The 26,385-nt window shown below is 39.4% G+C and overlaps 1 protein-coding gene across 4 annotated transcripts in view; it reads right to left on the reverse strand.

The window, feature by feature from the left end:
- PTBP2 (polypyrimidine tract binding protein 2) overlaps positions 1-26,385 on the reverse strand; it is a 105,962-nt gene that overhangs the window by 16,764 nt on the left and 62,813 nt on the right. For all 4 annotated transcript variants that reach the window (XM_072997959.2, XM_072997961.2, XM_072997960.2 and 1 more), the window contains exons 6-8: positions 23,037-23,201; positions 19,578-19,688; positions 677-872 (exon numbers count right to left, since the gene is read on the reverse strand). In XM_072997959.2, coding sequence (XP_072854060.1) covers positions 677-872; positions 19,578-19,688; positions 23,037-23,201 — 472 coding nt within the window. The remainder of the gene's footprint in view (positions 1-676; positions 873-19,577; positions 19,689-23,036; positions 23,202-26,385) is intronic.

Genomic DNA, 26,385 nt, shown 5'->3' on the forward strand with positions numbered 1-26,385 from the left:
AAGACCCTGTCTTATTTTCGGGGAAACACGGTAATGACCATCCAAGTTACATTAAAAGATGAGCCATATGCAACAGCATCTATATTCATTTTACCAGACTCTGTATGGGTGTTCAATTAATAAGCACACATTTTAAAAAAATGAATAAAAATAACCCCTAAAATGGCAAAATCTGATATATGAAGCAGAAAAAGACTGGTAACGATCTAGGTGAATGTGTAAGGACAGTGTTCAATGGGGCAAAACTGGCTATAAGTGAAAAAAAGCAGAATGTCTAGTGAAAAACACTCAACAAAATAATCATCCAGGTTTGAAGGCCTATTTTATTTATTAAAATCAAGAATATATTAAAACAACTTCCATACAACAACACTTTGGGAGACGCTACAAATAGCTGGCCAGACAGCTCAGTATGTTGTGTACCTGGCTGTGGACCCAGAAGTTGTGAGTTCAATTCCTCACTGTGCCTTCCTGGGAGGAGAGTCAGTCTGTGCAGCCTTGGACAAGCTGCACAGTCACAAAGCACTCCTCAGAACAAGGGAATGGTAAACAACATCTGGGTATTCTATACCTAGAAAAACCTGGATAGCTGGAAAGGATCACCATAAATTGGAATTGACTTGATGACATACAATTATTATTATTACTACAAATAGCAAAGGAAACAGTATCATACCTAGAAGTGAAGTCTCTTTTGCAAACGCAGCAGCAATAGCTGGATCCAGAGCTGGTTGGCCATCACCAGAAGGAAGGTCAGGGCGAGTATAATCCCTGCTTTTATCATTATTGTACTTTACATTCAAGTTGACCAATTTGGAAAAATCAATCCGTAAGGTACAACAGGCATTATAAATATTCTGACCATCTAGCGCCTAGAAGAATAGGAGAACACTGATTAAAACTATCCAACAGAATTAACAGTAAAATGTCAGAAAACTAGCATATATTCATTATGTCCACTTATATTAGTCAGAAAATATTGAAAAACAGTTTCATAAACCAGAAGTTGTAAACTCTGCCCACGCTGCTGAAAGACACCAGATGTTAAGAAATGAGACTACAGCTTCTACCAATGTTGCTGTAACCTTCAGCAAACCCCAATTCTAGCCACATTACACTAAATTGAAGTGCTAGGATATAAAAAAATACTATCAGCCTGCACCAATGGGAGCTGTTGGAAGGCGGAGCCAGAAAAACCAGGAGGGAGGGTGAGTCACAGAGAAGAAGTGGAGTCAGAGTCTAGTCAGTTCAGTGAGAGAGACAGAAAAGAGAGAAACAGTTTGGGGGTTTGAGGCAGAGATAGCGTTTAAGGAGTGATTAGTCAGAGTGTGACCTGTATTAATTCAAATAGAAGAGGTTAAAGTAAAATACTGAAGCTTTGTGTAATTTTAAGAATGTGCTTAAGAACTATTCATAAAACAACTTATAATCAATAAACCTGGTTCTGTTTAAAAGTTCAGTACCGAATGGACCTCACTCTTTCATAGGAAATATAGGTTGATAAAGAGATCAACTGGTGACAGAGTGTCAAAGGGAGTGTTGGGATACCTTCGTGAGTTCTGTGATTGGTGAAACAAACAGGGGCCATGGGATAAACACCAGAACTACTTTCGAAATTTTCATTAAAGAATCGTTTCATATTGTCAACTGTACATATGATATACATATTGGCTAAAATACTGTTCATATTAAGGTAAACGTTCACCTTCATAAGTGTGCCCAGCATTAGGCCTAGGCAACCAGCACTGCACAATTTGACTACACAGTTCCCATTACTACCATTGCATGGCATACATGTGGATGTGCTTAAGAATAGCACTTCTGCTCTTGCTGTGATTTTCAGTAACATTTATGCAGCCTTGTGCTGCACATATGGAAAAGCATAACAGGATTTCAGTCATAGTGTTGGTAATAAATGTATTGAATTACTGAGCAGCATATTATAGCCTACCTATTATATATATAAATTTGGGGTTATTATGTAAGATATGACCTCTGCATGTTGTCTGGAGGTGACTTCTTTCTCTTGTAAGATGCTAATTTCATAGATAAAGCTGGAAGTCATAGTTCTTTCCTCCTCCCACAAACTTGTGAGAATTTTCCAAGACATTATGGAACAGGAAGCTTCCCTTCCTCCAAACACAATTTATAAAATTAACACACTAATAAAGATAAACAATTAAAAACTAAGCCATACTATTCATACACTACAAAAGAAATTAGAAAGAGCTAATTACACTTATATTTGTGGGTACTTTCCCAGGGTACCTGAGCTCAACATGCATGACACAAGTACCAGAGCTTTGAAAAGGCAGGTAAAAGGGGCACCAGGTGATTTGAACAGACAAGTAAGTTTGACAGCACATGAGGTGACCAGAGTGCAAAACTCCCTTCCCCATTGCCCTCTATCAGTAAGTTTAAAACCACTTCACATTTTAAAAAGTATGCACTGTGTATGTTATGTGTACTCAGCTCTACTTAAAAGGAATGTACAATATATAAAAAATTGTAAAAAGGAAGAAGCTCCTCCACAAGAATACTCCTTCTAGAAACAGCATGGTTCAAGAAGTAATTTAATATTAAGGAAACCCACGAGCGTGACATGCCCACCATGGGGGCGGATGGGGGTGTGGAGATCCACGTCTGTGGCCCAGTTCCAGAAAGCCCACGGACCGGCACAGGCCATGGACCGGGGGCTGGGGTCCCCTGTACTTCATGATGTAAAATTTTGTTGACGCTACTACACCACATTGTTGAATTAATTGAGAACAGTGCCCACAGTGCTACTGATTGAATGATGTTCAAACTGCCCGGAAATCCAACATAGACACAATATTTCATTCTAGAAAAGGCGACTTCTTAGAAGAAAGAGGACTTGAGAAGCTGAGAATGAAATTTTTTCAAGTTCCTTGGAAATAACCTATCAACTGCCCAGAATAGTGCTTGCACAAATGGGACAGTATATACATCAAATAAATAAATAAACTCAACTATAATCTGTGGAAATACTACACAACGAAGAGAAACAAAACAAAGAAAATAAATTTTGCAGAATGTAATAAAAAAGAAAGAAAGAAAGCTGCAGGAATTTTGAGAAGGCTTCCTTTAAAATGTTCAACTTTTACACCAATTTTTTAAAAAAGGAAACAAACTCTGGCAAAATAGTATAAGGTTACAAACATGAGAATCACTGAGATAAAATATGCACTCTTGCTAAAACTATTATGGTGTAACATTTTATAGTACCTAAGAAGCAATTAAGAATTTGGATAATTTATTATTTAACCAATGAAAGCATGAGGGAAATGAGATTACAGAGCAGCCAATTACTGTGTGTGGCAAAGCTCACTAAAGTTTTAGGTGAGATATCTAGTCCTGAACCAGCCCTCTCACTTACCCTGGAGAAGGCATTGGAAGAACTAAGTCACTGAGATGACAAGGGATGAGATATGAGGGCTATCGGACAAATTAAACATTTACTGACTCTAGAAAATATATGCCCACTAATTTTTAATTAATTCCAGGGTGGATAAAAATCAATGATTTTTTAAAAATCAAACTGATTTAAATCACAACTTAAATTTAAAAAGTCATTTTAAAATTTAAATTTTTTAAAAATCCACATTTTCTGATTTAAATCGTGGTTCAAATTACTCCAAGAGTGAATAGTTGGCTCTTCTACCAAAAATATGCGATTTGTCACTAGAGTTTGCCTGTTTAACTGAGGATAATAAGCACCAATGAGACAATGATTTGTTTTTTTTGTTTTTTAGGAGGGAGGAGATGAGAGCTAGGAAATTATAGGCCAATTAGTGTAATGTCTGCCTCAGACAAATGTGCAAATAACTGTTAAAGCTATAATTAAGGACACAGATCAAGACTTCAACATGTCTTCTGTGAAGCAAAATCCTTGCCAACTCTTTAGAGGTGTTGAAGTCTGTCAGTGAACATACATATAGGATCATGTGACCATTGTTATATATGTTGCTTTCCATATAGGCACTTGACAGAATCTGCTCACCAGACGTTCCTAAAAGGAGCTGCAGGTGAGTGGGGCGCAGAGCACAGGCTTCTCATGGAAAAGATTCTGAGTTCAATTATTCATCTACATGGGGCTAGAATAGAGTCCTGTTTGAAATCCTGGGGAACCACTGTCATTTAGCCATTCAGTAAAGACATCATATGTGTATTATCATAGCATTTATTATAGCAGGGCAAAGGCTAATATTGTCAAGAGAACAAGCTGGTCATCACAAACACTCTTTGCCAACAACACAAGAGGCGACTCTACACATGAACATCACCAGATGGGCAATACCGAAATCAGATTGATTATATTCTCTGCAGCCAAAGATGGAGAAGCTCTATACAGTCAGCTTATAGCAAAACTCAAGCTTAAACTGAAGCAAGTAGGAAAAACCACTGGGCTAGTCAGGTATAATCTAAACCCAATCCCTTCTGAGTACACAGTGGAAGTGAAGAACAGATTTAAGGAACTACATTTGGTGGACAGAGTGCCTGAAGAACTATGGATGGAGTCTTGTAACACTGTACAGAAGGCAGCAACAAAAACCATCCCAAAGAAAATGAAATGCAAGAAAGCAAAGTGGCTGTCCAACGACGCCTTAGAAATAGCAGAGAAGATGGGAAACAAAATGCAAGGGAGATAGGGAAAATTCCAGAAAATTGAATGCAGACTTCAAAATAATAGCAAGGAGAGACAAGAGGGCCTTCTTAAACAAACAGTGCAAAGAAATAGAGGAAAATAATAGAAAGGGAAAAACCAGAGATCTGTTCAGGAAAATTGGAGCTATGAAAGGAACATTTCGTGCAAAGATGGACATGATAAAGGACAAAAATGGTAGGGATCTTACAGAAGCAGAAGACATCAAGAAGAATGGCAAGAATACACAGAAGAATTATACCAGAAAGATGGTATGGTTGCTGACCTTGAGCCAGACATCCTGGAGAGTGAAGTCAAGTGGGCCTTAGAAAGTAGAGGCAACAACAAAGCCAGTGGAGGTGATGGCATTCCAGTTGAACTATTTAAAATCTTAAAAGACGGCACTGTTAAGGTGCTACACACAATATGCCAGGAAGTTTGGAAAACTCAACAGTGGCCAGAGGATAGGAAAAGATCAATCTACATCCCTACAACTGATTGGTTCAAAATTGGGAAAGAAGTACGACAAGGCTGTATATTGTCTCCCTGGGTGTGAATTAAGACTGGTGGAAGTAATATCAACAACCTCAGATGTGCAGATACCACCACTCTGATGGCAGAAAGTGAGGAGGAATTAAAGAACCTCTTAATGAGGGTGAAAGAGGAGAGCACAAACACTGGTCTGGAGCTCAACATTAAAAAAACTAAGATGATGGCCACTGGTCCCATCACCTTCTGGCAAATAGAAGGGGAAGATATGGAGGCAGTGACAGATTTTACTTTCTTGGGCACCACGATTGCTGCAGATGGTGACAGCAGCCATGAAATTTAAAAAACGCCTGCTTCTTGAGAGGAAAGCGATGACAAACCTAGACAGCATCTTAAAAAGCAGAGACATCACCTTGCCGTCCAAGATCCGCATAGTCAAAACTACCGTTTTTCCAGTAGTGATATATGGAAATGAGAGCTGGACCATAAAGAATGCTGGCCACCAAAGAATTGATGATTTTGAACTGTGGTGCTGGAGGAGACTCTTGAGAGTCCCCTGGACTGCAAGGAGAACAAACCTATCCATTCTAAAGGAAATCAACCCTGAGTGCTAACTGGAAGGACAGATCCTGAAGCTGAGGCTCCAATACATTGGCCATCTCATGAGAAGATAAGACTCCCTGGAAAAGACCCTGATGTTGGGAAAATGTGAAGAGAAGAGGAGAAGGGGACAGAGGACGAGATGGTTGGACAATGTCACCAAAGCTACCAACATGAATTTGACCCAACTCTGGGAGGCAGTGGAAGACAGGAGGGCCTGGCGTGCTCTGTTCCATGGGGTCATGAAGAGTCGGATATGACTTAACGACTAATAACAATAAAAAAAGACACTTCTGAGATAGATGGATCATTGTTCTCTTAATTGGAATACAGGAACTTCCTATGTTTTCAAAATCTAGCAGGAATGGAATAAAAGAACACATTCTCTCATAAACCGGCAACTCAAAAAGAACTAATAAACAGAACAAGTCAGCAGTTTTCCAAATGGACAGAAATTAAATGACGATTCTGTACAATATACAAACTAGACAATTTATACCTTGATACTTGTTGGAATGTGTCTCTCAGAAAACAGCTGCTTCTTTCACCCACTCCTCTTAATCCTTGCCATTAAAAGCAGCCACACTGAGGGAGGCGAAAAAGGAGACAACAAGGAATTGGGCCTTCTTGGTGGTGGCTCCCATTCCTTGGAACAAGGTTCCAATTGACGTACTCCAGCCTCCTTCACTTCTGATGTTAAGAAAATTACTGAATCAGAATTATATATAGCATCCAGCTTATCCCTGGATGCTGTTAATATTAATATTTAATTTTTATTCTTTCTTCTGCTTTCTTTTCTTTCTAGTATTGGTTTTAGATCTGGATCAGTGAACCTCTACATTGATAATGTTTTATGGGATGTACGGGGTTCTGAGTTTCAATTTGTAAACTACCTGGACTAGTGTGTTCACGAAATAGGTGGTATAATATAATATTATATAATCTGGAGTAGCAGTGAGAAATAACACTGCTATGTTATTTCTGCAACTTAGGATCAGCAAAACAAGCAGTGGCTGAGCAATGTGGATGTGTCCTAAGCACGAGGAACTATAAGAAATGAATGCAGTTTGTCACCTGAGTTAGTTTTTTGAATAATGAGAGTGCGGTCAATCTAAATTTTACTCCAACTGAAACTATGCATTAATTGGTAGAAAAATGTTGGAAGTTAATCTGGTCCTTAGTTAAGTTAGAACTTACACCTCTTTATATTATTTTATTACACTGAAGAAAGATCTGAAAAACAGCACTGAGGGCACATTCACATTACCAGAATAACTTTTTGATTGCTTTTGGTACTGTTTGGTTTACAGTGTCTGTGTGATTCAGAGCGCTCCTAATTAGCTCATGCAGATGGTTAGCCTGCACCAAAATAAAGCTGTGGGTGGTTATTATCTGAGCTGACAACCCTCTGCTGTGTTTGGTGGGTTGTGGCATTATACCACAATACAGGTGTTCCAGTAATCTAGCCAGGATATAACTAAGGCATGTGTCACTGTGACAAAATCAGACCTCTCCAGGAAAAGATGCAGCTGCATACTAGTTTTAACTTTACAAATGAACTCCTGGCCAGTAATGAAACCTGGACATCCAGGCTCAGAAACAAATACAGGAGCATCCCCCAAGCTGCACATATGTGTTTTCAGAATATAACCCCATCTAGCACAGGCTGAACCCCTATTCCTTGGTCTGCCTTTCAACTGACCAGGAGCACCTCTGTCTTGTCTGGGTGAAGTTGCAGTTTATTCACTCTCATCCAGTCCATTACTGACACCAGACACTGATGTAGAGCTGAAACAGCTTCCTCAGATTTAGATGGAAAGAAGGAACAGAGTTGAGCATCACCCATATATTACTGACACCAAACTCCAGAAAATCTTTCCCAGCAGTTTCATGTAGATGTTAAATAACACAGGGGACAAAGTAAAATCCCACAAGCCAATGGCCAAGATGTCAATCAGGAGTCCCCCAGCACCAATTTCTGAGTTCTCCCCTCCAGGAAAACAGTGCCTCCAAGCCCCATCTCAGAGATTGCTCAGAAGGATACCATGGTATCAAAACTATAGTAGAACCCCAATTTTTTCCATGACACTTCCTTAATTTGTAGTTATGGTTCAATACAGATGCTCAAAGTAATTTTGGAAATAAGCTCTTTTAATTAACAGATTCATTAATGAATCTTCCACATAATTCAAAATATCCCATTAGTATAATATTTTAAAATCTGCATTCAAAGCAGCACTAAACAAAGTCATTGGTAACAAAATACACAGAAATCATTGTTGAGCAGGACCAATAACAAGGGGCTTGGGTTTGCAATTTAACCTGTATTTATTCCTAAAATAAAAGCATTAAATCATGTTTCTATAAGTATTGCAATATGTTTAATAGCCTATATTTTTATGTAGGATGTCCATATATGTTAAAGGCAGATCTGTGAACATATACCTAATGCATTCTGCTGAGACAGAAATGAACATGGCTAATTAGACTCATCTCCTCCCTCAAATGAGTCAGGATGGCTTGTAGGTGGAAGCATTACATGTCAGCACAACAGCCATTAACACCGGTGGCACTACTGACTACATAAAACATCATTTTATGTTCAACTCCTGAAGAGTTTCATTATTTTAGTTTTGCACACTTCTTTTGAAAGAGGCACCTGAAAACTGCAGAAAATCACTACATACAATTAGATCTGAAAATAACTGGACTCTGACACAAGTTTTGTTATTTTGGCATTTTTACCAAGATAAATTCAAGTTACAGTTAAATAATGAATATGGGCTTAAACTGCAGTTTCTCAGCTTTAATTTGAGTGTATTCACATCCAATTTGGAGGAAGGGTTTAGACATTATAGCTCTTTATTATGTAGCCCCCTCTTTTTCAGGGGGACAATTGGACAATTGGCTCAAAAGCTGTTTAATGGACAGATGTGTGCTATTCCTTTATTATTTCATTATCAATTTAGCAGGTAAAAGGTCTGGAGTTGATACCAGATGTGGTTTCACATTTGGAAACTGCTGCTATGATCTCACAATGTGTGTTCAAAGGAGCTCTCAATGAAACAGGTCATTGCTTAGGCTGCCAAAAGAAAAATGAAATCCATCAGAGAGATAGCAGGAACATTAGGAGTGCCCAAATTAAGTTTGGTACGTTCTAAGAAAAAAGAATGCACCAGTGAATTCTGCAATACAAAAAGGCCTGGATGTCCATGGAAGAAAACAGTGGTGGATGATCATAGAATCCTTTCAATGGTAAAGAAAAACCCCTTCACAACATCCAGCCAATTGACGAACTCTCTCCAGAAGGCACGTGTATCATTATCCAAGTCTACCATAAACAGAAGACTTCATGAGAGCAAATACAGAAATTTCACAACAAGGTGTGTGAAAATGGCTGCAATTCCTAAACATTTCATATTATATTTTCGTTCAACCCCTTGAAATAAAGGTGAAAGACTGCACTTCAATGGCATATTGACTGTTTTACTTCAGACCCCTTGTGATGGTGTACAGAGCCAGAATTCTGAAAATTGTGTCAGTGTGCATTTATTTCCAGCTGTAACTGTAAATACAGTGGTGCCTCGCAGAACGAGCGCCCCGTAGAGCGATGAATTCGCTCTACGGTGACGCTTTTGCGATCGCTAATGCAATCGCAGAGCGATGCCCCCAATGGGCGAAAATTGCAGAGCGAAGGTCGGTAAGCGGTTCGCTTACTGACCTTCGCTTTGCGATCCGCCGATCAGCTGTTCCGCAGCTTCAAAATGGCCGCTGGAACAGCCGAAAGGGCCGGGCTCAGCGTTTTCGCGCCCTTGGTAAGCAAGGGGAGGGCGTGAAAACGCTGCCGGAACAGCCGAAATGGCTGCGCGCAGGGTTTTCACGCCCTCCCCTCGCTTACCAAGGGCGCGAAAACGCTGCGGCTGGCCCTTTCGGCTGTTCCTGTGGCCATTTTGGACCCGCTGGACAGCTGATCGCAGCCATTTTCGCGCCCTCGTTCAGCGAGGGGAGGGCGCGAAAATGGCTGCCGGCCATCAGAGAAACATCGCTGAACGGTGAGTACAGCAGCCGATTGGAACACATTAAACACTGTTTAATGCATTCCAATGGGCTTTTCTGCCCCGCTCAGCGATGTTTCACACAGCGAGGGTTAATCCGGGATGGATTAACCTCGCTGTGCGAGGCACCACTGTATTCTTGAACTGGCATTTTCTTCATTAGAACCCTGGCAATAATCAGAGAAGTTAAAAAAGGTATACCATGAAAAAAATTACCTAATCAATGGCTCTAAATGAGCATTCAAAAAAATTTCCCACAACATTGTTGTTGTTTAGTCGTTTAGTCGTGTCCGACTCTTCGTGACCCCATGGACCAGAGCACGTCAGGCCCTCCTGTCTTCCACTGCCTCCCGGAGGTCTGTCAATTTCATGTTGGTTGCTTCGCAGACACTGTCCAGCCATCTCACCCTCGGTCGTCCCCTTCTCCTCTTGCCGTCACACTTTCCTAACATCAAGGTGTTTTCCAAGGAGTCTTCTCTTCTCATCAGATGGCCAAAGTACTGGAGCCTCAGCTTCAGGATCTGTCCTTCCAGTGAGCACTCAGGGTTGATTTCCTTTAGAATTGATAGGTTTGTTCTCCTTGCAGTCCAGGGGACTCTCAAGAGCCTCCTCCAGCACCACAATACAAAAACATCAATTCTTTGGTGGTCAGCCTTCTTTATGGTCCAGCTCTCACATCCATACAACACTACAGGAAAAACCATAGCTTTGACTATTTGGACTTTTGTTGGCAAGGTGATGTCTCTGCCTTTTAAGATGCTGTCAAGGTTTGTCATCGCTTTCCTCCCCAGAAGCAGGCGTCTTTTAATTTCGGGGCTGCTGTCTTTATCTGCAGTGATCATGGAGCCCAATAAAGTAAAATTTGACACTACCTCCATATCTTCCCCTTCTATTTGCCAAGAGGTGATGGGACCAGTGGCCATTATCTTAGTTTTTTTGATGTTGAGTTTCAGGCCGTTTTTTGCACTCTCCTCTTTCACCCTCATTACAAGGTTCTTTAATTCCTCCTCACTTTCTGCCAGCAGAGTGGTATCATCTGCATATCTGAGATTGTTGATATTTCTTCCGGCAGTCTTAATTCCGGCTTGGGATTCCTCCAGTCCAGCCTTCCGCATGATGTATTCTGCGTATAAGTTGAATAAGCTGGGGGACAATATACAGCCTTGTCGTATTCCTTTCCCAATTTTGAACCAATCAGTTGTTCCATATCCGTTCTAACTGTTGCTTCCTGTCCTACATATAGGTTTCTCAGGAGACAGACAAGGTGGTCAGGCACTCCCATTTCTTTAAGGACTTGCCATAGTTTGTTATGGTCCACACAAAGGCTTTTGCATAGTCAATGAAGTAGAAGTAGATATTTTTCTGGAACTCTCTGGCTTTCTCCATAATCCAGAGCATGTTAGCAATTTAGTCTCGAGTTCCTCTGCCTCTTCGGAATCCAGCTTGTACTTCTGAGAGTTCTCGGTCCACATACTGCTGAAGCCTACCTTGGAGGATTTTGAGCATAACCTTCCCACAACATACATGCACATAATTAGTTTCTCGTAAATGATGCAAATATTTGCCATGTTTTGAGACCCAAAGAACACCAATCCCAGGCATAGAATGTAGCTTTTGCTGACATAAATGGTTACATTGATAAAGTTTCTTCTTATGTCACATCTCTTCTCAAATTTCTCTTTCAACTGTTCCTTGTCTTCAACAAAATTTTACCACTTTACCTGTCAAGGAATATATATTTAGGGACAACTCAAACTGTTTTAAGATTTCAGATTAAGAAGTCAGAATGTTGTTGATGATAAATTTAGCAGCACGACTCACCACAGTGAACTGCCACTAACAAACAATGTTCTGGGCACATTATGAGGTGCACACCTAAATGCACAACAGGCATGAGCCCAGTAACATGACCAGCACCCCATCGTTTAGTAGCAATTTGACTTAACACACATATAAATCACTAATTAGATGTTGGCTATTATGGTTTCTTTCAAATTAACTAGGAAGCAACGTATTATTCCCTTTTTAAAAAAGAGGCAGGAGTTATCTTTGAAGCAACTTTCTCTTCCTTACTTGATCATTTAGGGGCAAAAATATTTGGGATGCTATCATTTCCATTGTCTGTGTCATGATTTAGTGTTAGGTAACAGCATACTCTTTGTTTTGCTACCATCACTGAAGTATGACCGGCATTGTTCTGGATAGCCACTGTGGTGTAGTAGATAATGTGTTAGATTAGGATGCAGGAGACCTGGGTTCAAATCCTCTCTTGGCCACAAAGACTCACTAAGCAGGAGGCAGTGATAAGCCACACCTAGAACACCCTAGGTATCCTGAAAACCCTGTTAAGCTTCATGTGATGATATACAAGATGTGTTTATGGTGTAAAATCAAGTATTTCAGCCCAGCAGGAGGATTAACTTTTTAATTTACATGACTAGAGATAGTATTCATACTCATATACGAATATCCTCATGCAGCTGGAGTTAACAAGGGTCCGCTCTGTCCACTCGCACATCTGGTGGCGGCCTCGCTCATCCTTCCAATCACTCCTGGAGTCCTGCTCTCTTCCTGCTTGGCTAGCCAATCCAGGCAAGGGGAGGGAGAGTTGCTAGCCAAGCAGAAAGAGAGGCGCTCCAGGAGTGATTGGAAGGGTAAGCAAGGCCGCCACCAGATGTGTGAGTGGACAGCCCAGCCCCACAGAGCAGACCCTTGTTAATTCCAGCTGTGTGGGGATATTTGAATACGACTACGCCCACCTCTATATATGACTAATGAAATCCCCATCCTCAAACCTATATTTAATCCAGATACTACTAAAGTAACTAGGTAAGTATTCTGATATTTGCACGAATGGTTAGAATGATTAAGTTGACAGCTGGGGCAGAACCATGTGTCCAGTTTTGCAGCCAGTGCCAAGATAAAGAAGAAGAAATGCCTACATGATCACCCTTAAGCAATCACATAAACAGGAGGTTTCAGGCCACTGCCTTTATAAATACAGTGACAACATTAAGGCCACTTACCTAAGATCATGTAGGTCCCCCTCATGCTGCCAAAACAGTTCTAATGCATCGAGGCATTGACTCCAGAAAACCTCTGAATGTGTCCTGTGGTATCTGGCACCAAGACATTAGCAGTAGACCTTTCAGTCAGGCAAACTGCATGGCGAGACCTCCATGGATCCGATTTGATGTTCAAGCACATCCCACAGATGCTGAATTGAATTGAAATTTGAGGAATTTGGAGGCCAAGTCAACAGCTTGAACTCTCTGTCATGTTTCTCAAACCATTCCTGAACAATTTTGGCAGTACAGAAGGGTACATTATCCTGCTGAAAGAGGCCACTGACACCAAGGAACACCATTGCCATGATGGCGTGTAGATGGTCTGCAACTATCTCTAGGTAGGTGCTATGTGTCAAAGTAACATTCACATGAATGCCAGAACCCAAAGTTTCTCAGGAAATATTGCCCAGAGCATAGCACTGTCTCTGTTGGCTGGCCTTCTTTCCATAATGCATCCTGCTGCCATCTCTTTCCCCAGGTAAGCAACACACACGCTCCCAGCCATCTACCTGATCTAAAGGAAAACATGATTCATCAGACCAGACAACTTTCTTCCAGTGGTCCATGATCTAGCTCTGACGCTCATGCCTCCATTGTAGATCCGTTCAGTGGCAGACAAGTGTCATCATGGGTACTCTGGCTGGTCTGTGGCTGTGCAGCCCCATACACAGCAAACTGTGATGCACTGTGTGTTCTGACACCTTTCTATCAAGGCCAGCATTATGTTTTTCAGCAATTTGAACTACAGTAGCTCTTCTGTGTAATCAGATCAGACAAGCTAGCCTTCAATCCCCACGCATGTCAGTGAGCCTTAGGCATCCACAATCCTGATGCTGGTTCCTTGGTTGTCCTTTTTTGTACCAATTTTGGTAAGTATTAACTACTGGATACCAGGAACATCACACAAGACTTGCCTTTTGGAGATGCTCTGACCCAGTCATCTAGCCGTCACTATTTGGTTTGTTGAAGTCACTCAGATCTTTTCACTTGCCCTTATTTCCTGCTTCCAACACATGAAATTCAAGAACTGTCTTTTCACTTGCTGCCTAATAGATCTCACCCCTTGACAGGTGCCATTGTAATGACATAGTCAATGCTATTCACTTCATCTGTCAGTGGTTTTAATGTTGTGCCTGATCAGTGTATATGCAAGTTATAAAAAAATAATTGAACCAAAATATCTTTGTGTAACTTTAATGACAATGGATTTCACTAGCAAATTTTTTTACTAAATACTCTATGCTGAATGTAATAGAGAAATAAAGCAAAATAAATATAGTCAACATCTATCTGTTGAAACCTGATTCTCATTTCCAAAGTGAAACACTGTCTTACACAGTCTGAGACCACTGGCCCAATACTGTCAACACTAACTGAAAATGGCATAAATCTTTCCTATCCCTATTTGGAGATGCCAAGAATTGGATATGAAAATACAGTGGTACCTCGACTTGTGAACATCTCCACTTATGAACATTTCAAGTTGCAAATGGATCCATTCGCAAAATTTTGCTTCGACTTGTGGAGCTTCGACTTATGAATGAAAAAAACCCTTTCCTGCCCTTTTTTTGACCTAAGTTCATCTTAGGCCAAAAGAAGAAAAATAAAATAAAAAATCTCCCCCTAGTGGTAGAATACGGATTAACTGGTTTTGGATTAGTTCCTATGGGAACTAATGCCTCTACTTGCGAATAGTGCCTTCACATAAGAATGAAAAACAGCTGGTACGGATTAAATGGTTTTCAATGCATTCCTATGGGAAATTCTGCCATAACTTGCAAACATTTTGACATACGAATGCCGTTTCAATACGGATTAAGTTTGTAAATCGAGGTACCACTGTATCAGGGATTGAACTCAGAATCTTTAGCATAAAAATGAGGCTGTATTATAGCAATTACTTTGTCAAGTATAATTCCAAGTACTTTTTAGTAAACATGCACAGTGTAAGGCTGCTACTAACCAGTAAGTATGTTTTAATTTATAATTTCTGTAGTGTTTTGGTAGTGTACATATTTCCCCTATTAGTGACCAAGGGAAATTACTAGTGACTTTTTATACTGAAATAACAGTTACTGTATCACCTTTCATAGACTCTCTATATCACAAGCACACAGTGTTATCTGTTCATCTCACTTTTCATTATCCCAGTTTTTCTAATGACGGTGAACACTGACATTTTCTTTTCCTGAGTTCAGCCAAGAAACCCCCAAAATCTCAAGAGAACGTAACAGTTGCTGTGGGCATGTAGTTATGATCTCCAGGATCACATACTATTTGTGTTCATAAGAATTCTCTCTCTGGGATGGCTGAGTCAGTTATTCTGGGTATAAGAGAAAAGTGAAGTCTGAACTTGCCCTTTTATAAAATAAGTTCCTTTATCCAAATACAAGAAGTGTCATCTTTCTTAAGGGAAAAAATGGCTTGGTGAAAGTCTCATCAATTATCTCTGGACTCAGTTTAAAACTGGTATGCATGACAGGCTAACTGGTAAGTTTAGGTTTGCAATTCATGTATTTCCTAAACAACTGTGCATACTAATTGGCTGTTATAACCACTACAGCATACTGATCTGCAATTAAAAGAAGCACATTCAAGAACTAAGGCATAACCCCTATTTCTAATTATGAAATTCACATGTTCTTCTCTTATTTGGTTCTTATCTGTTTAAAAATTGAGAGCCCTTTTTAAAAATACTCAAATGAGTTCCTACAAAGTGTCCAAGCTCTTTTGTTATCAATTTAAATATTCATAATTTATACAAATGCAACATGTCACAGGCTTCTGGGCTTGCACTTATGTACAGAATCATTGCCCATCCTCTCATTTCTTACAGTTTACCATACCCAACTGAATTGCAATTTTTGGGGCGCATATGTCTTGGCATGTGCAGTGGGGTCTCTAACTGCCAGCTAGAAGCAAGTGAATGTTGCTGTCTGCCTAACTGCGTAACAAAGCAACAGGATTTTAGCAATGATCTGGTGATTTTTCAAAAAGCTGTGGCAGTGATCTTGCAGTCCAAACTGAGTCTTTCTTGAGCCTTGAGAGTGTTCCTCCTACACCCATATTGGTAATGAAGTGGGGATGAGTCATTACTGACCTGAATTAAACACTGTGGGAAACTGTTGAAAACATGAAATGAAGAAAGAAGAATGAAGCCAAGTATACTACTTGACCTACACCCCATATTTTAAAAGACATCTAAATTTAGCCAATGAGCAAAAGAGTTAGAAATTCAGATAAAAATAATAATAAAACTAGTCTAATAAAAATTTGATTTTATTCCAAACATAATTCACAAAATTAAAAAAGTTTTCAGGAAAATATGATTTTAAAAACACATTAGTATTTATCCAATTTGAGGGTAGGGTTTTGTTATTAACATACTTTTTTTTCGTAAAGAAAGGAATTCAAGGTTAAGCTAACTTAAGAAACATATGCAACCAATTACATATGTTATATAGAGATGGAATCAATATAAGCCAAACATAAAATGAAAGTAACCACTTGATTACAAAATTCAGTCTGCCAACCTGAACAGAAAGTATGACCATCATAGCTATTTCAAATCTTGCAGTAATTCTGAGAATAAAACTATTTTCATCAGAGTCTTTAGGAAATACACTCTCTTCTAAATGCTTGATATTCTTAAATTGCTCTTTAAACTTTGTTAAAGTAAAGGTAAAGGTTCCCCTTGACAATTTTTGTCCAGTCGTGTCCGACTCTAGGGGGCGGCGCTCATCCCCGTTTCCAAGCCATAGAGCCAGCGTTTGTCCGAAGACAATCTTTCCATGGTCACATGGCCGGTGTGCTTTAGACACGGAACGCCACCACGTCCCTGTATTAAACTTTGTTAGCAAGCCCTTAATTTTTCTAAAGGCCACATTCCCATGCTCTATAAAGAGTATTACCTGGGAAGTAATTTTACCATTGCTCTTCACAGTAAAAAGTCATTTATGTCCTATATTACTAATTTTTTTTACTCCTTTAGACTGGCATACATTTTATACCCTGGAGCCATTTCATGAATTGTCTTGCTCTTAATTTTCTTCCAGTGTATTCACATACCTGCTTATTCATCAACTGCCTCCGCTCCCCTGTGTAGTTCTCTCCATCAATTCAGTTATACTATTAAAGTAAAAGAATTGCTAGGGTAAAAGAAGCTGGCTGGATAGCTCAGTGGTTTAGGTATGCATGGGGAGTTCAATTCCCCACTGTGCCTCCTGGAGAAGAGTCAGCCTGTGGGCAAACTGAACAATCCCAAAGTGCCCCCAAGAAAAGGGAATGGAAAATCACTTGAGTACTCTCCCAGAAGAACAAGCTGGATTTCGAAGGGGCAGAGGAACTAGAGACCAAATTGCTAACATGAGCTGGATTATGTAGAAAACCAGAGAGTTCCAGAAAAACATCTGCTTCATTGACTATGCAAAAGCCTTTGACTGTGTGGACCACAGCAAACTATGGCAAGTTCTTAAAGAAATGGGAGGGCCTGATCACCTTATCTCTCTGCTGGGAAATCTAAATGTGGGACAGGAAGCAACAGTTAGAACTGGATATGGAACAAGTGATTGGTTCAAAATTGGGACAGGAGTACAACAAGGCTATATATTGTCTCCTTGCTTATTTAACTCATATGCAGAATACATCATGTGAAAGGCTGGACTGGAGGAATACCAAGACGGAATTAAGATTGCCAGAAGAAATATCAACAAACTCAGATATGCAGATGATGCCACTCTGATGGCAGAAAGTGAGGAGGGATTAAAGAACCTTGTAATGAGGGTGAAAGAGGAGAGTCCAAAAAACAGCCTGAAACTAAACATCAAAAAAACTAAGATCACGGCCACTGGTCCCATCACCTCCTGGCAAATCGAAGGGGAAGATATGGAGGCAGTGACAGATTTTACTTTCTTGGGCACCATGATCACTGCAGATGGTGACAGCAGCCATGAAATTAAAAGATGCCAGCTTCTTGAGAGGAAAGCGATGACAAACCTAGACAGCATCTTAAAAAGCAGAAACATCACCTTGCCGACAAAGGTCCGCATACTCAAAGCTATGGTTTTTCCAGCAGCAATATATGGAAGTGAGAGCTGGACCATAAAGAAGGCTGACCACCAAAGAATTGATGTTTTTGTATTGTGGTCCTGGAGGAGGCTCTTGAGAGTCCCCTGGACTGCAAGGAGAACAAACCTATTCATTCTAAAGGAACCTATTCATTCTAAAGGAAATCAACCCTAACTGGAAGGACAGATCCTGAAGCTGAGGCTCCAATACTTTAGCCATCTCATGAGAAGAGAAGACTCCCTGGAAAAGAGCCTGATGTTGGGAAAGTGTGAAGGCAAGAGGAGAAGGGGACGACAGAGAACAAGATGGTTGGACAGTGTCATCGAAGCTACCAAACATGAATTTGACCAAACTCCAGGAGGCAGTGGAAGACAGGATGGCCTGGAGTGCTCTAGTCCATGAGGTCACGAAGAGTCGGACATGACTTAACCACTAAACAACAACTCTCCACCTAGAAAGGGTCACAAAATTCAGAATTGACAGCACACAATTATTCTTATTATTATTATTATAGTAAAAGGACTGTTTCAAACAACAACATTTAATCTAGAATTCGATGGACACAGGTGTTCTTGAATAATTTTTCAAGCTTGGTAGAAAGAAGCTTTTTACTTCTCATTCCATCTTTTTTCATGGGTTTGACTAATTTAAAAGTGAAACTTTCCTATGTCTTGGTTTTAAAATTGATCTTTACATGGTAAATATCTGCATGACTGAAAATCTAGTTAGGTCATATACAGCTGCACTGCAGAGTAAACTCATGAAGAAGACACAGTTGCCTAAGGAAATAATTTGACTCTCATATTAAGGCCAGTGTCCTTTTAATCAATAACAGCCTCCTTACTAACCTAAAATATTTTATTCAGAAATCATATTCTGATCTCCGTTTTGTATCAATAATGTTAAAAGATCAACCACCACAAGCTGTTGTTTCATTTTTAAAATCTGTCTTTTGGTAATACATTAAGAATAATATTCAAAAGTTTTCCATACTGGAATAAAAACAATTTAATATACCATTCAGCCACTGCTCAGTAGCAACAGTCTATATAAACTGCACCACAAAAATATATATAACTCCTTTAGTATTCATTTTTAAAATGTATTTTTCAAAGTCAAAAGAATTATCTCTATTAAACAGCCATTTGAACTTGTCCTGGTAAACCATCAATTTAATAAACTGTGACTTCTACATAAAATGTTTCATGTGTACATCACACAACTAGTTCTGCTTCACCTCTTTTTTGCTAATGGTAAACTAGGTAGCTACAATTAAAAGAAGCAGCTTTATTTGAATTCAAAACAGGGGCAGTGGTTCATTGTTTCCAAAATTTCATGACTGGACACTAAAAACGCTTTATTTAGTAAAAAACTAATGGTTTATGCAAATATATCCATAGAAATGTTTCCTGAAAGTACGGCTATTAATTTCCATACTAAAATTTTTTTAATGAAACCAAACTGTTAACTTAGAAAAGACAAATATTAAAAAAGATGTAGCTCCTGATTTACAATCTTCAAAAGTTTATTTTACCTGATAACTCAAACTCTGACCAAATATGTTCTGCCAGCTGAAGTTAAAGAACCCGTATCTGTTATTACAGACTACACATAATTAATTAAAAGTGTACTTACAAGTTTAGCTTGTTGGGCATTTACTGGGTCACCATACTGTAATAATGCTTGAAACTGGTTATTCTTTGTGAATGTGATTATTTTCAAAACTGCTCCGAACTTGGAGAATATCTGTTGAAGGGAAAAAACCTGTATCAGTATCCAACTCTAAAAGTCACAAAACACCCACATCCTCACATTTTCTATTATATTCTATTAAAAGATTTGACCAACATTATTTTTCATTAAAAGATCTGACAGACTTTCAGTTTTGTTAAACTGCTGTTTTTCAAAGTCTGAAAAACCGATGGAGTCATCCAAACATTAAAATCGTTACTGATCAAAATCATCTTGCATAGCTAAGAAAACGGCATTAACTGCTGGAGGCAACCTGCCCCACGTTAAGAGCCTGCCAAGGACATTATCAGCTGCAAGCTGAGTCACAGAACTCAGTATGCAACAGATACCCTGTTTCCCTGAAAATAAGACCTAACCTGAAAATAAGGCCTATTATAATTTTTCAGGATGCTTGTAATATAAGCCGTACCCCAAAAATTAGCCCCAGTTAAGTGAAACTTCACCATCCAGCATTGTGCAGCAATCAGAAGATGACATGACTGTAAAATAAAACATCCCCTGAAAATAAGCCCTAATGCGTTTTATGGAGCAAACATTAATATAAGACCCTGTCTTATTTTCGGGGAAACATGGTAACAACTACGGTGATATTTCAACTTAAAGCAATTCATGGGCTGTGGATTACTGTATGTCTTGACAGAAACTAACAGATATATTGTGTAGGAGCCTGTTTTTTTTAACTTGGCACTGACACCTAAATGTTTTCATTGTTTTATTATATCCCTGAGACTTTTCAATGGGCATGTTTTACAATAAGGGCAACAAAACTTAAATCCAAACTCAGAATTTAGAAATGGAAGGTAGCATTGTTAAATGAGGATTATGAAAAAAGCTATCACTGGTTTACAACGGATAGACATCCAACATTAAAAAGTAGATTCTTTCCCGCCACATTGCAGACACTTAAGTGTAGTTGCACTGAAAATGTTTTGTGTTTTGACATAATTTTTTTAAAAAAAGTTTAATGGGGCTTCTTCTGTTACATAAAATAAACCAATCAGAGAGTCATAATGGAACTTGCTTATATTTCCAGGCTTCTCTGATCACATTAAACTTTATTTATTTATTTATTTATTTATTTATTTATTTATTTATTTATTTATTTATTTATTTATTTATACCCCGCCTATCCAGTCATTTCGACCACTCTAGGCAGCTTACAACATGAAGAATAACAAGTTCAAGAAAAATTTATAACAATTAATTAAATGGTTCTGCAAGATGGGAAAAATAAAAAATAAATCAAATAAAGAGAAAAAGAATAAAAAAGAAAAGAGGACAGGAATTAACTGGAAGGGAAGGCCTGCCTTAATTTATGAATTGCAATGCAGTACAATCAGATTTCCCCAAACTACTGTATTCAATAGATCCTTCAACTAACTAACAAAATCCTCTCAGAAACATCTGATCAGTTGTTTTAGTTGACATGAAGATGGCAATATGGCAATTAAGTCATTAAGCAGATGGCAATTTTCTTATGCCACAACAAAGACACAGTTAACCTATTTTAGCAAGACCCGTAAACAAACATTTGTATTTTGAAGTGTATCCAAATCAACACTTCCTAGTTTGCTGTACTACAGATTTCATTGACACAGTGTGGCAAAACAGGAGGTTTTGGGCATACAAATAGGTGAAAATGAGACTTTTAAATGTCTATAATAAGGCTCATGAAGGATGCTCCCCCAACTTTGCTCAACTCTTAATCCAAAATCTCCATCTCATTCCACATCTTATTTCACAAGCATTAAACAAACATCTTGAAAATGTAACAGTGAGATACTGTAGAGAATGAAAAGGCAGAAAAGGTCAGATTCATACTTAAGTACAGTTAGAATAGGTATGTTGAAACCAATTGCTGAAATCCAGTAGCAAGTCGCAACTAGAACAGGATCAGATCAAGTGTGGTAAATAAATAGTATTTACAGGTGAGTTGATATTCCACATCTTCAATGATTCAACGGGCCTATTCTAGTTATAACTTACTACTGGAGTTCAGCCACTGTTTGCATTACTTACTTTCATTTTCCCCACTAAGGTCTTACTGTATATCAAAATGGCCATACTTTCTTCCTTCTGTTTTTGGTTTTTTTAAAAAATCCCTTCTAACTATTCTATAGTCACATTACTCTTCTAAAATACAACTCAAATAAATCTATCTACTGTTTAGGTACTACGGCAATACCAATTCAATTACTGACTACTGTAATCATATTCTAGAGCAGTGGTCAGGGAACAGGGGTAAATTACCCCAAATGGGGTAAAAATAAAAATCCTGAGGGTAATGAGGATTGTTGCGGCAGGCATTTTACCCCCAGGCATTTTATTTCCGACAATGCTGTGTGTAGGCAGGCGTTCCGTCGTGGGGAGAGGGAGCCCTAGCAAGGAACTGTACAGGGCACCTGCCTGCCCTCCTTGCCTCCAAAGTGGGAGGGGGAGGATGGTGCACCAGACCAGCTGGACCCTTTGCCAGGCGGAGCCCTGGCCGGGGCTCTCCTTCCTGCCCGAGCCCACCCGTCCGGTGTGCTGGCGAGGAGGCCCCCTTCCCATCCCGCCTCACCTGAGGTCACGGCCAGTGGACCTGCCGGCCCTGCGGCGCCCACCTCCCCTCACCAAGGACACACTTTCCCAGCGGTGTGGCAGCTCCAGAATGGCTGACCGGGCGGTGACCACAGGTTTTGGGCGAGCGCAGAGGCGGGGGTCGGACGCAGACAGCGAGAGCCAAGGGGGGGGATGTCAATGTATATAAATTTGGGGGGTGGAAGGTAAAAAAGTTCCCTGACCCCTGTTCTAGAGCTTCTCACCCAAAAACTATGTTTCAGCATTGGGCCATGGGCCAAAGAAGATACAATGATAACTGAAAAACTAATAATAATAATGGCAACTGTGCATCTTCTCATCATACATTTCAAGCAGAATGTGCCCTGTGCTGTGATGTCAAAATACTTCAAATTCATTTGATAAGAGATAGGCATCACAGAACATTAGGATGTCAGAATATGAAATTAGTTCTGTTAGGCCTCGGTAGAAGGGGATCTACAAACTAAAAACAAAACTCTACCAGGGAAAAAACTGTGTGAGGACAAATGCACAAGGGGTTTTTCCCTTTTCAGCTACTATCCATTATGTGGTCATTCACTCATTCATTCTAGTAGTTGATATGCACAAGAACCAGTCTGCGGAACAAATAAAGTTGCTTGCACTATCAATATTTATGGGATTGTGTTTAAGACAAATGGATTCTGTTCAAAGTTGACATTCTTACAATGAATTTATAGTTATGATGCTTACTTGGTTCTCAGTTGAGAAAGAAAAAGGAAGAAATCCCCAAAAAAGACTTACTTGGTGGAGTACATCGAGGGTTACAGGATAATACATGTTGTCAATAATTATTCTAAGGACAGGACTCTGTGCTGGTGTTACTGCATTTTCACTAACTGTGGTTCCACTTATAGGAGTATTTGTTGTCTGCACTGCGGTCACTGCCTGTAGAACAGCTTGAGCTCGCTACAGATATATATAAAAAGAGAAAATATATTTAAAACATATATGTAAGTTGGGTTTGTAGGTTAGTATATTTAATTGTTGCCTCAAACTACCTTCAAAAGAAAAGTCAATAAAATTTCTAAGAATAGTTAAATTTCCTCCCTTAACATATGACAACACGAATACTTAATGCTCCAGATCTTCATGCCAGTTTTTCTACATTTAATGGGATCTAGATATTTATTTCATCAGATTCGTATCATTTAGGTTGCAAGTACGGAGAAGTCTGTGTTTTCACAGGCCGTATCTATTTTGTTCTATCGTTGAAAAGGTAACAGTCCCACCCTGGCATTCTATTGTAGGAAGTTGTATTTACCCATGAGCAGGTATAGGAAGTCCAGATAACATCTTCTCTATTTAAATATAAATTTAGGATGGTTTTTGTTTTTGTTGCTGCTGGGCATGAGACCCCCTGTTTCTTACTCACTCAGACAACAGCAAAGGTCAGAATTACCTTGCTTTTACTACTGAATGGGAACAGAAGAGAAAGAGAAAAAACTAACTAATAATATCCAAATGCTTTGGTATTTTTAGTGATCTGTTTTCTTACATGAAAACAGTTATACCTAAAACATCTTTATTTCAACTTTTTTTTTTAAAAAAAAATCTTGTCCTTTCCCCCTCTCTGCCCAATAGAAATTTAGATAATTCCGCAGTTCCCATATCAGCTCACTAGGGACACTTTGACATAAAGATAAATTTAATCAATTTAGTTAACAAACAATAGTGAAGACTTTTCTTAGAGTAAACATTTTTGTAAAAATAACTATGATCGCCACACCATGTGATAACAGCACAGAAACACAGAAGTGTACATCGAATCAAAGTAATTTAACAGTTTTTGTTATGTACAGATACACTCACTTTTTTTTATTTGTACACCCTATAGTATAGCTTTAATAAAGTAATCCAATTTTTAAAAAATGAAGACTGCACTTTAGGTGAAAATTATAACTGAGTTTCCATTTAGACATATGCAAATGTCTCCCACTAATTACTTACACTTCTCTTAATTGATGGAATGTGGACTGTAATTTATTATTCAGGCCTTATAAGTAAGCTAAAGTTAGAATATGTACAGGCAGCAGAATGAGTTTGGAAGCAGCAGAGAGGAAGAAGGGGCTGGAAAGGTTATTACAAAGATCATAGCAATGAAAATTGAGAACTGAAAAGGTGAATCAGACACTCTCCTTTCCACCCTTGATAACCTAGCCTGGTCTATACAGTGAAGCTGGGTGAAAAGAAAAGCACAATACTCTCCTAAGTTATATTCCCAAGAATATGAAGAGTGATATAAAGAATAGCCTGAATGGCAAGATGTGTGGAATGACTGAATGCTAGAAAGATAATTTCTTTCTAGGCAACTATCCTATGCAATAGTCAGCTGGTTCTGAGTATCTCTACTTGTTGCTTAGAATCTCAGTCAGGACAGAGATTACCATATTTATCAGTACTTTCTGCTGTGGATCTTATACTTCATGAAACTTCCTCCCCAGGAGATAATACTAGATTTTTCCCCTCCCTTTCCTTTAAGATGTGAGGGGAACACTCTGGCTGTCCCTAGCAATCTGTTTTGCCCTGCCCCCTCCCCGTGGACTTCCCAGAGACCCCAGCGGCAGGGGTGAGGCCCCAAGTGGGAGTCCAAAGGTGGATGAGCTACACCTGGAAAGTGGTGGTGGAGTGCCAGAACAGGTTGGTGGCAGCAAGTTTTAAAAAGAGAGGAGGAGAAGAAGGACAGAGGAGGACTCATTATCCTCAATGGACTTGGAGTAGGAAGACTGGGATGAGGTCTCTGAGGAATCCCTTTCCACCTTCTGGATCCTGAGTGAAGACTAGCCACTGCTGTTTCAGGACCTGTGGATAAGCCAATGGGTCTGCTTCCCTGCAGGTAAAGGATGTGGTGAGTGCTGGATGTCATCCCACCTGGGTCCCCACAATGATGGCACTGATTCCTAGTTGATCCCCAACCCACCAGGCTCATCCCAACAAGCAGTGCTGGTAGAGGAAGAGGCACAACCTGCAACAGATCATCTGAGAATGAGACAAACTGCTGGTGCTCAGGAACCTTCACTGGCCTAGCATTAATGGCCACCCCCAAAGGGTGCTGGTTGGCTGGGGTCAGTGTTGCGAACTCCACCTCATCCCCAGATTAGAGATACCAGGGACTCAGTGAGTGGCACTGGGGCCCTACAGAGAAAAGAGAGCAATGCAGGGTTAGTGAATGTAACTAACCCCTCTGTGGACTGTCAGGGAAAGAGGTACAAGGTACCCTACTGAATGTTGTGCCCTGTTCTTCTACCCTAAAAAATACAAGCTCTAACAGCAATAAGAGTCTAAAGTTCATAGAGGCTATGGCTAAGACCTACAAAGCGACCCCCACCATTGGTGGTCACAGAAGTACACGTTTTTAAGTAAATCTAATGTTAACTGTATTTTTACATCCCCTAAAATAAGATCTTACTACTGTACAAACAGTCAGAATCCTGTTGTGAAATACGGCACATGTAAGGGAAATTATACACGCAGTTTTCTCAATTTTCTACATGACCATTGTACATGATCTGGGTATATCCAAGCACACAACCACCAGCCAGAACAATCACTTCAAGCGTGTGACAGCCAGAAGCCAAAGTTGTGCAATTTTATGTACATTGTCCAAGGCCAATAGAATTCTGAACAATATATATCAAAATATTCAGAGAGTTATATGCACTTCATTTGACTACACAGACTCAAAACTTATACCTGCTCATCCAGACCATAACTGTCCCTCAAATTAGAAACACGTGTAAAGCATTTTGCAGCATATTAAACATTGGTGAGGTTAAATGACAAAGTATGCAAATCTGAAAAACATACGTATTTTTAAAGTGTTTTATTACTACAATAACTTAACTTGTGTTATAACTTCATTTTTTAATTTTTATCTACTTGGGTTTTTTTTGTTTTGGTTGGTTTTACCTTCTCTGTTTATATTTGCTTTAATCTTTTTGTAAGCCAGCTTAATTCCCGGTACTTGAGAAAGGTGGAATATAAATTAAAAAAAACTTTAATTGTACTAAGTTTCAAACCATGTGTCTAAAAGAAATGTGTATTTCTTAAACACTGGTCAGAGATATCAGTATTTTTGGCAGAAGCAAGTTTT

This window comes from Pogona vitticeps, chromosome 4 (assembly GCF_051106095.1).
Source record: "Pogona vitticeps strain Pit_001003342236 chromosome 4, PviZW2.1, whole genome shotgun sequence".
Taxonomy (NCBI): Eukaryota; Metazoa; Chordata; class Lepidosauria; order Squamata; family Agamidae; genus Pogona; species Pogona vitticeps.